This window comes from Callorhinus ursinus, unplaced genomic scaffold (assembly GCF_003265705.2).
Source record: "Callorhinus ursinus isolate GAN/ISIS: 27379988/994484 unplaced genomic scaffold, GSC_fseal_2.0 scaffold37, whole genome shotgun sequence".
In the NCBI taxonomy this organism is placed as follows: domain Eukaryota; kingdom Metazoa; phylum Chordata; class Mammalia; order Carnivora; family Otariidae; genus Callorhinus; species Callorhinus ursinus.
In genome coordinates this window covers 5967954-5979296 of record NW_027397099.1, presented here as the reverse complement: position 1 = coordinate 5979296, position 11343 = coordinate 5967954, and the positions used below count along the sequence as shown (strand labels likewise).

At 49.7% G+C, this 11343-nt stretch overlaps 1 protein-coding gene across 1 annotated transcript; it reads right to left on the bottom strand.

Annotated features, from left to right (window-relative positions):
- Positions 1–5571: 5571 nt before the first annotated feature.
- On the bottom strand, positions 5572–9891 carry LOC112836846 (dipeptidase 3-like). Its single transcript, XM_025888792.2, has 10 exons — positions 9463–9891; positions 8985–9111; positions 8371–8500; positions 8141–8282; positions 7830–7899; positions 7531–7707; positions 7147–7231; positions 6589–6664; positions 5986–6121; positions 5572–5903 (listed from the first exon to the last, which is right to left on the bottom strand). Exons 1-10 carry the CDS (start codon positions 9699–9701, stop codon positions 5661–5663), a joined length of 1425 nt encoding a protein of 474 aa, XP_025744577.1. The 5' UTR covers positions 9702–9891; the 3' UTR covers positions 5572–5660.
- Positions 9892–11343: the final 1452 nt, after the last annotated feature.

The following is an 11343-nucleotide window of genomic DNA, read 5'->3' as shown; positions in this document are numbered from 1 at the left end:
TTGTGAGGAGTACCTCAACAGAACTTCTGCTTCCAACCATAATGGCATAACAGGGGCCAAATTTACCTCTCTGTAAAATAAAGAGAACTCCTGACAAAATGTATAAAACAATGATTTTCAGACATTGGACAATAGATAGTACAGGATTGTGATCCCAGATGAAAGGAAAATAAAAATGATGTGAGCCCTATGATAGCACTAGCTTATTGCCGAGAGATAATTTCTAGGCTATAACGTGGGAGTGGGAGGAAGGGTAGGGAACCTAAACAGAACCCAGTGGTCTTGCTGCGTTGAGAGAAAAAAAAAAATCAGCTTTTGGGAAGGCCAAAGCAGCTAGATTTGCAGGATAGAATACCAGAGGAGGAAGCTGCACAAAGAGAGAGATCTGGAGATCTGTAGCAGGTCCTCTTGAGTCCACCAGAGAAATGATCTGCACACATATGAGAGGAAGCTGTCAAGGCCAGGGAAAGAACCACTGGAAAGAAGTAGGCTCCACAATTCCTGCAGCTCACATTGTTCATGTTCCCACCAGCTACAGTGAAAGACCTTTTAATATATGGGGCATTAGCTAGACTCTTCATAAGGACATTGCCTTATCAGGCTAGCTTAGCCCTAGGTGAAAAAACAGTTGTCCTAACAAAGCACTGAGGTCACCCTATAGAAGTGGGACTGACTCACCCTCCCTAAAATATGGTTCAGATGTCAAGACTACACACACACTCTAAGAAAGTTATAGAAACGTTCATTACTCACATAATGAGGCTTTCTGGGGAGAATAGGATGAACTTCCAACCTGGCCCCAAAATGGTTTCATAGAGGTGGGAAAGGACACTGACTTGGAGTTTATGGACATACATACAGCCGATAAGCACTGGAGAAGATGCTCACTCATCATTAGTCACTAGATAAATGCGCATCAAAACCACAATGTGAGGTTGTGATCATTTCACACCCTTTAGGTTAGCTATCACCAAAAAAATGGAAGATAAGTGCTGGCAAGGATGTGGATAAACTGGAACCCGTGCACATTGCTGGTGGGGATAGAAAATGGTACAGCTGGCTGCCATTGAAAACGGTTTGGCAGTTTGGCAAAAAGCTAAACACAGAATTAGCATATGATCCAGCAATTCTTTTCTAGGTATATACACAAAGGAATTGAAAGCAAGGACTTGAACAGATGCCTGTATGCCATTGTTCACTGCACAGCTGAAAGGTGGAAGCAACCTTAGTTTTCATCGACAGATGTGTGGATAACAAACTGTGATCTGCCCATGCAAGGGAATATTTTTCAGCCATAAAAAAGGAATGAAGTCTGATATATGCTACAATGTAGATGAACCTTGAAGACATTTGGTTCAATGAAATAAGATGGATGCAAAAGGACAGATGTATGATTCCACTCACAGAAGTCAGCTAGAGTAGATAAACTCATAGAGACTGGAAAAAGAATAGATGTTCCCAGGGGCTGAGGCGAAGGGAAATGGGAAGTTATTGCTTAATGATTAGAGTTTTTGTTTGGGATAATGAAAAAGTTTTGGAAATACCAGTGATGTTTATACATTTGTGAGTGTAATTAATGTCACTGATTTGTACACTTAAAAATGGTTAAAATGAGGGCCACTTGGCTGGCTCAGTCAGTGGAGCATGTGACTCTCGATCTCAGGGTCAGGAGTTCAAGCCCCGTGTTGGGTGTAGAGATTACTTAAAAATGAGATCTTTATTTTATTATTTTTTAAGATTTTATTTATTTATCTTAGGGAAATAGCACGTGTGCATGTGTGAGCGGGGGGTGGGGGAGGAGGTAATCTTTTTATTTTTCCTAAGATTTTATTTATTTATTTGAGAGAGAGAGAGAAGGAGCAGTGGGGAGGGGCAGAGGGAGAGGCAGGGAGAGAGAGAGAGAGAGAGAGAGAGAGAGAGAAGCAGACTCCCCGCTGAGCAGGAAGCCCAATGTGGGGCTCGATCCCAGAATCCGGAGATCATGACCTAAGCTGAAGGAAGGCACTTAACCCACTGAGCCACCTAGGCGACCCTTTGTTTTCTTAAAGATTTTATTTATTTATTTGTCAGAGAGAAAAAGAGAGAGAGCACAAGCAGGGGGAGTCGCAGGCAGAGGGAGAAGCAGACTCCCTGCTGAGCGAGGAGCCCAATGTGGGACTCGACCCCAGGGCCGCAGGATCATGACCTGAGCCTAAGGCAGATGCTTAACCAACTGAGCCACCCAGGCATCCCAAGAGAATTTTTTTTTTTAAGATTCTACTTATTTGAGAGAGAAAGAGAGCAGAGGGGAGGGGCAGAGGGAAAGGGAGACAGAGAATCCTAGGCAGACTCCCTGCTGAGTGCGGAACCCTACGGAGCTTGATCTCATGACGCTGAGATCATGACCTGAGCTGAAAATCTGAGTCAAATGCTTAATCGACTGAGCCACTCAGGCACCCCTAGTGTTTGTTTGTTTGTTTGTTTTAATTGTGATATAATTGACACATAAAGTGGTGTAACTCAGGCATTTTCTAAGTATCTGAGTTTGATGATAACACTTTCTTGTTTTCCTATTTAAAGGCTCAACCTGAGGATACATCCCTGAACATTAAGTTTAGCCTTTTCTGGTTTTTATTTTGCTTTTTATGCTGAACATGGGGCTTGAACTCAAGACCTGGAGATCAAGAGTTGTGTGCTCTTCTGACTGAGTCAGCCAGGCATCGCCAAAAACCTTTTTGTTGACAAAAAATATCCATACAGAAAAATTCACATACCAGGACACCTTAAATATCTGCCTTCGGCTCAAGTCATGATCCCAGGGTCCTGGGATTGAGTCCTGCATCAGGCTCCTTGCTCAGTGGGGAGCCTGCTTCTCTTTCTGCCTGCCGCTCCCCCTGCTTGTGCTCTCTTTCCCTCTCTCTCTGGCAAACAAATAAATAAAATCTTTAAAAAAAGAAAGAAAGAAAGAAAAAGAAAAATTCACATACCATATGTGTAGCATGCTGAATGTTCACAAAATAAATACATCTATGCAACCAGCACCCGGATCAAAATATAGAACTTTACCAGAAACCCAAAAGCCCTTCCTCATGCCCACTTCCAGGAATTACCTCCCCCCAAACTGACTGTAACAGTATAGATCACTTTTGCCTGTTTTTGTACTTCATATACATGGAATAATATGAGATATATTATTTTGTCCTGACTTTCACTCAACATGACTTTGAGAGATTCTTGCAAGTTGTGTGTAACTGTCCTTAGATATATGGGTCTTCAACTTTAGTAAAAACTGTCAAACTGTCTTCCAAAGCAGTTTTTCTCAGTTTATACTGCCACCAGTGGGTGTAAGTATGCTTGTTTCTCCACATTCTTGCTAACACTTGGTACTGTCCACCTGTTGAAATTTTTAGTTGTTTTCACTATGAGTTTTATTTTGCATTTCCTTAGTGGCTAATAAGGTTGACTACCTTTTCATATTCTCATTGGCCATTTGAATATCCTTTCTTATAAAGCTCCTATTCAAATATCTTGCCCATTTTTTTCTTAAGAGTTTATGTATTTATTTGACAGAGAGAGACACAGTGAGAGAGGGAACACAAGCAGGGGGAGGGCGAGAGGGAGAAGCAGGCTCTCCGCTGAGCAGGGAGCCCGATGCGGGGCTCGATTCCAGGACCCCGGGATCATGACCTGAGCCGAAGGCAGACGCTTAACAACTGAGCCACCCAGGCGCCCCTCTTGCCCATTTTTTTATTGGGCTGTCTGTCTCTGGTTATAAATCTTCTGTCGATGATATATGTTGAAAATTTCTCTTACTTTGTGGCTTGCTTTTTCACTCTTTTTAATGGTATCTTATGGCAAATGTAAGTTATTAATTTTAATGTTATCCAATTTATCAATATTTTCCTTGTCATTAAGGCTTTTGATGTCCAGGGTCCCTGTGCTGAGGTCACCAAAGTATTTTCCTACATTATCTTCTAGGAGTTTTACTCTTTTGCCTTCTGCATTTGGATCAATAACATATTCAAATTAATTTTATATTGTATGTTGCATTCTGTATGGTGTGAGCTAAGGGATCAATATTCTCCACCCCCCCCCCCAAATGAATATCCAGTTGTCCCAGTTTGCCCTTGTTCTCCTTCACCTCACGTCCAACCTCCCTCCTAACTTCTGGCCGGCTTATCTGTATAGACTAAGACCAAACACCAGATGCACAGGTAACAAACAGCCTTGCGTAGATTTTTCCATTGGCTCTTATATATGCATGAAGTCCAATCCCTATGATAAATCTCTTATTTTATGTCGTTCATAGTGGATCTACTTATCTGATCAAACACTGACTGAAATAATACCCTTAAAGTGACAGAACTCATTCTACCAGATAGCAAGACTTGTTTAAAAGTTAGTGAAATTAAGACATTGTGGTATTGAGGGCGCCTGGGTGGCTCAGTCGGTTAAGCGACTGCCTTCGGCTCAGGTCATAATCCCGGAGTCCCGGGATCGAGTCCCGCATCGGGTTCCCTGCTCAGCAGGGAGTCTGCTTCTCCCTCTGACCCTCTCCCCTCTCATGTACTCTCTCTCTCTCATTCTCGCTCTCTCAAATAAATAAATCTTAAAAAAAAAAGACATTGTGGTATTGATACCGTGATAAACAAACGGAATAGAATTCGAAAATAGACCTACACATATATGGACATGATTTATAACATAGGCACTGTATATAACGTATACATACACAGAGAATATAATTTCTCTTTCTCCCAATTTCAAGTTCCCACGGAAGGAACTTAGATCAGGCTCTGGCCTGAGTGGATCAGGAGACGAAGAGTGGCCCAAGATGGAGGGTCTGTTGTAAGCCAAGCAAATGGTGCTAGTTTCCTTTTCTTTTTAAGATGTTATGTTTCCCCCTCCACTAAAAAATCAGTTTAACTACAAATGAGGACTTTATTTGAAAAAATAGAAAATCTTTATAAATTTTCTCTGTTGACATTTCCAAACAAGTTACTGTTTATTTTATAAATGGTATCAGCTTCAGCTTCTTAAACACACACACACACACACACACACACACACACACACACACACACACACACACACACAACGGGGCTCCTGGGTGGCCCAGTCTTGGTTTTGGCTCAGGTTGTGATCTGGTCATGAGATGGAGCCACACGTCTGGCTCCAGCTTGGTGCTCAGGTGCTCAGTGTGGAGTCGGCTTGGATTCTCTCTCCCTCTCCCTCTCCCCTCCCCTTTAAAATAAATAAATAAATCTTACACACACACACACACACACACACACACACACACACTTGAACCCTTCAGAGACTGGGAACCCACCCATTGTCACATTCCATGATGGGATAGGCACCACACAGAACTAGATTCCTTTGTGCTCTTCTGTGGGCTCAGGCTTCTGGCGTAAGAATATGGTAAGATCCCTCAGTGCTTCCCAAAAGAGACAAAGCTGGAGGCCACTCATCTTGAGCACCTGGGGCTAGACCTACAAGACCCCTCACCAACCAAGAGCCCACCAGACCCCACTCCCCTGCGCCCCAGGGAGAAGGAATGACTTCCACACCAGGGTCCACACCCAAAATGTTTATTCTCAGCATATACTTGTGTCTGGATGACCAGGAGGGGCACTTTGTGAGACTTTGCCACAGTGGCCTCAGGGGGACTGGCCAGGTCACCAGAGACACAGGGTGAGGATTGAGAATGTGGCAGCAGCCACGAGATCTAGAACAAAGTATGGGGAGGCTTTCGAGGGTCTCTGGAGGACCTGATGGGTTGGCCACTTGGTCACCTCCAGGTGTGTGGCCAGGTGTTTACTCTGAGGCTGAGACAGGAGGTGGGAGTGGCAAGACCTGACCACCTGCCTGTCTGGAAACTCATCCTCCACAGGGCTCTGCCCACTGTTCTCCTCTCTCACCTGGGGGCGGGAGTCAGCAGTCAGTGGCAGCCCCTGCATCTACTCAAACCACTGCACCATCCTTTTGCCCAGCCCAGCACACCTGTTCCACCTGTCTGAAGACCCGCAGCAGGTTTCCACGAAGGACACCCTGGAGCTCGTCCTCACTCCAGCCACGACTCAGCAACTCCTCTATCAGAACCGGGTACGTGGACACGTCCTCCAGCCCCTGAGGGAACCTGTGTGGCCGTGAGTCAGCCAGCTGTGGAACCTCAGCCCTGATCCTGGTCTAGGGCCCACCGCCCGACCAGCCCCAATCACATTTGCAAAATTGAAGGCCATGTCCCCCAGGCTACTGAATGTCACTTTGGGAACTCCTTCTGCGGCATTTATGCCCTGAGCAGATGATTGGCCCAAAACAGAGCTCCTGGGCTGGGAGTGGAGCATGTGCTGGGCAAATGAGCTCTGCTGGCAGGAGGAGGGTACTTAGTGAATATGATGATCTGGAGTGGGAGTGGGTCCACCAGGCCACAGGAGGGACAGGGAGAGCCCAGGAAACATGTCCTGGAGTGGAGAGATATCCAGGGGAGCTGGAAAACCAGAACCTATAGGCAAGGTCTGAAGGATGGGAGGACCATGGTATGGGAACAGAGACTAAAGGACTCCCTGCTGTCCTGCCCAAGACAAACCCCAGGGAAACACTCACCGACCAGACCCATCATAATTTCCACCAATCCCGATGAACTCTGATCCAATGACTGCTCTGATGTGGTCAAAGTGATCTAGGGGGTAGGGGTTACTAGTGGGCAGCATAGGCTGGAGTTAGCCCCGGTCTGGGGAAGCTTAGCCCTGCCAATTCTCCTGCCCACAGCATTCCACGCCATGGCAGCTGACTTCAGGGAGCCCCTGGCCAGTTGTGAGTTCTGAAGTGGCCATAGGCTCAACAGTGGACTTCAGAGCTGCACCTTTAGAATTTTTTTCTGCCCAGGAGCCACCCTGCCTCTGGGTTCCTTGAGAGCCTGCCTGTCCTGTCCAGAGAGATGAGAGCAAAGAATTTGAGAGGCAGAGGCAGTTGCTTCCCCCAAACACACCAGCACTGACTGTGGCCCCAGACCTGGGTGGCAGTAAGAGCTGTGTCTGCTTCCCTGGGTTGTCAGAGGTCAGCCCATTGCCCAACAGGCGTGCTGAGCTGCTAGAGCTGTCCTGAGGGCCCCCTGCGGTCACAGGCTCAAGCTAGAAGGGCAGAAGTCCAAGTGAGGCTCACCTGCCACGGTGGACACGTTAGCAAACAGGTTACACTGAAGCACCCCCATGGACAGCGTCACCATCACAATACCACCATTCTTCTTCTACAGGGATAAACAAATGCACACGCAGTTTGGCTCTTCTGGCCTGATGGCCTGCCCTGGGCCCTGGGGGCCCTGGTAGGACAGTGCTCAGTCCTAGCTTCAGGGGCGGAAAGAGGCTTCACCTCTGGGTTTGTGGGTCCGAGTGGAGCCGATTTGGCTTTGATTTTCAGAGATGGGGGAGGGTTACCCAGCCTTGCATCCAAGGGGGAGGCCTGGGCTAGTAGCTTTCTGTTCAAGGTCTAGAAGGTTTGTATGAAGAACACCCAGCTCTGGGCTTGAGGGCTGAGGTAGCTACTCACCAGAAGTTGCAGGATGTCATCGGGAACATTCAGCACACTGTTGCACACGGCCCTGGCGGCGGAGTGGGAGAAGATCACAGGAGCCTTTGACACCTTCAGGGCTCGTCGTACCAAGGTGTCTGATGCACAGGACAAGTCCACCATCATGCCCAGGCGGTTCATTTCCCCTACCACCTTCTGCAGAGACAGTTTTTTTAAAATTTATTTTTGAGGTGGGGGAGATGTCAAGGATGCACATACGTACACATTATCTGTTTGTAGGGAACAGGTGGGGTAGGGTATGGAACAGGAGTCCTCACCTCACCAAAGCTTGTCAACCCACTGACGTTGGTGTAGAAGTGGTGTTTAAACTTGGTGGAGCTTTCTGCCCTGCAGGACAGCCAGAAGAGGGAAGTTTCTCAAAGGCCACATCATGGGCATCAGAGCCTGGGGGCTCCGCAGTCTGTCTGTCTGTCCATCCGTCCCACCTCCGGAACAGAGTAAGGACCTGGGTCAGCTGCTTTCTGGGAGCGTGAGGGACCTGCTGGGGTGGACTCCTCTGTCCTCACCTCTTTGGCCGTTGCCCCACCATGCCGTCTACCATTTCACCCTGGCCAGGCACTGTGCTCACCAGGGTGTGTTGCAGGTGAAGGTGAGTGTTAGGTAGCGCACTCCCAGCAGGTAGAAACCACGCAGCACAGAGAGGCTGCTGTCCAGTGAGTGACCGCCCTCCACACCAATGAGGCAGGCCAGCTTTTGAGTGCTGTTCAGACCTGGAAGAGGATGGATCATCAAGTGGTCAGGGCCCAGGACCAGAACCACCAGAGTGAGCTCCTAACTATACCCCATTTGCCAGCACACCTTTGGCTGAGGTCACTAGTTCCAGTTCAGAGTAGGACGCGCACATGCGACGAATGAGGTCAATCTGCTCCAGGGTGAGGCGCAGGGCATCCTGGTCCTGGGTCTGGCAGGGGGCATAGGCTGACCAGAACTAGAGGTAGGCCCCGGGGGTCCGGAATGAGATTAGGGTGGTCTCCAATGTCCCTGGCCTGCCATTCCTCCTCAGCCCCCAAGCCACTCATTTGGGTCAGTGGCCCAGAATGAAATACTGCATGACCCTATGGTATGATGACTGTGAAGCTTGTTGCCAGCAGTCAGACTGTGAAACGGCATTGTCTGCTGTTTGTCCATGTGCTGTGTGAATGCCCCAAGGCCAATCCACTATGTGCTTTTGGCTCTAGCCGCCCCCACACTCACCAGAGATTTTCGGGTCACTTTCTGTGTGTCTCCACAGAACCTGGGTACCCATGTGGCTGGCCTTTCTTGGCCTCCAGTGCCCCCACATTCCCGGCAGCCACATGATGACACACTGTGTCCTATGATTCTAATCACCCAGAGGCCTGCCTATCCAGGTTTCTGTGGTCCCAACATTTCCCAGCAGCCATGCTGTGGCACCCTGTGTATCCCTGTGGTACCTGGGCACCCACGAGGCCATCCTTAAGCTTGTCCAAGCTGGTCTGGCCACGATTGAAATGTCGCAGGTTAACATCTTGTAGCCTGTTCTGGAAAAGCTGTCTCAGGAGCTGGGGCAAATGGTTGTGGCTGGGGGCATCAAGACAAGGTTAGAGTTGGGGATATGACCTCCAGGTCAGGCAGGGCATGTCCACATACCTGAGCCTGTCCTCTTCCGGTCCACCTCCCCGTGTCACACCGACAACATGGAAAAACTCCTGAGGTGCAGCTTTTGGAGGGGGGACGGTATACACCAGGACGGGAGGGGGGGCGGGGGGGTCGGGGAGCAGAAATGGGGTGAGGGGGCTTGGGTGATGGAGGAGAGAGTGCATACAGGGGGTGGTATGAGGGGGCTTCCTCACTAGCCCTGCACGCTGAGAACTCCTTCCCCCCTTTGGGGTGGGCTCAGTCTCCAAGCGCCCCCACACCGCACCTACGCACCCGTCCACTAGAGGGAAGTCCCGCATCAGGGCCTGCGCGCGCTCCCGCAGACTCGGAGCGCTGGAGGTGGCCGGCGGGGTCCGGGAGCTGGGGGCTCCGGGTGTGGTCGGGGCTCTGGGGGTTCCGGGCGTGGTCTGGGCGCGGGGTACCCGCCACTGCAGCAGAGACAGCAGGAGCAGGAGACGCAGCAGAGGTCGCCAGCGGAGCGTGGGAGTACCCTCGAGGCCCAGGGGCCGCATGCTGCTCAGGGTTGGACAGACGGGCGGGCAGGGGCCGGTCTCGAGAGGAGGGGCGGCGACGGGCAGAGGGCGACGATGGGGTCCTGACCGACCGTCGATGAAGGTGACCCAGCGGCGCGGCCTCGTGAGGAGGAGGCTGGAGTCAGAAGGCTTCCACCGCCGAGCGGGGATCCGCAACGCCGCCGCGCAGCGTGGCCGCAGGGGGCGACACAGACCTCCGCCCCCAACTAGGAGGGCGCCCCAGTGGGCCCGACCAGCCTCTGCAGCGCGCGCCCTCCGCTCCTGCGTCTGCCCCTGCACCTACTGCCTTCCCGGCTCATGGGAGCCACGGACGGATGGCGGGGAGGGCGGAGGAGGCCAGGAGTCTTCCCATTCTCACCCCTAGCCAGACAGGTTGCAGGTCCACCTGGGGTTTTAGTTGCAGGAAGGTGCCCCAGCTGCAATAGGTCAAACATTCCGTGAAAAAGGGTGAATTGGATGTTTGAGAGAAAAAGGATTTTATTTATTTTTCATAAAAATGAAATTTGAGAATAATATTATGGGAAACCATTTTGTTTTAGTATCTAGTATTGAAATTTGCTTCTGTAATATGGTATATGTGCACAAAAAAGAGACTCTAGATACTAAACATTAGTTACTAGTAGCCATCTTGGAAAGGGGGTTACCCACTCCCTGGTCAATTTATGTCACATCTTTTTCTGTAATAGGGTCATCCTGGCTGAGGGGTGTCGTGGGTGGTGTTGGTGAAGGCTGGCCAGTTTGATAAGAGATTAGTGGAGGTACCACAGCAGCTGAGCCTTGAAAGGAGGGGGTCTGGATTGGCAGGGGGTGGAGAGGGCATCCCAGGGTGGGCAGTAGCCCAGGCAAAGGTCTGGTTGGGACAGGACCTCCATCTGTAAGGAAGGAGCTGGAAGGTCCTTGAAGGCATAGAATAGTGGGACAAGAGTTCTTGCAGGTAAGAGTACAAGGGGGCTTGGTCTGACACATGATTTCATGTGGGAAGAAATCCTCCTTCAAGACAAGTGGTTTCCAGGATGGCCAGAGGCCTGGACAGTGTAATTCATTATTTCTGCAGAAAAAGCCCTGATACAGTGGGAACTGATCTCAGAACTGCATTTGGGTGGCATCTGGGCTCCCTGGGCCTGCACCAGGTCCTATGAGGCTGAGAGGGGCCTATAGCACAGACTAAAATCTGAATTGCCCCCCTCTGTGTCTGGGCCTGTCACCTATTCTCCCATCTGAGCTCCCTGATAATTGGGCCTCCCCTTCTGTGCACCAGAGAAGGGCCTTTAACTCTGGTCCCCACTGCCTCCTGTTCATCACTGCTACCTACTCATGCCTAGGGGTTAAGGACTAAGTCTGACCCTGCTGCCTCCAGCTTGTCTCTCTCAGGTGTGAGACAGAGAGACAGAGAGACAGAGGGAGAGACAGAATATTTGTGCTGGTCTCTCATATACTGAGCTGTCTTGCCATGGGAGGTTTTCATTTAAGTGACATAAATGACATAATGAATGATGAATTTGCTAATAGTTTATCAAAAGTTCAGAAGTATTGGGGCACCTGGGTGGCTCAGTCCGTTAAGCGTCTGACTCTTGGTTTCAGCTCAGGTCATGATCTCAGGGTTGTGAGACTGAGCCCCATG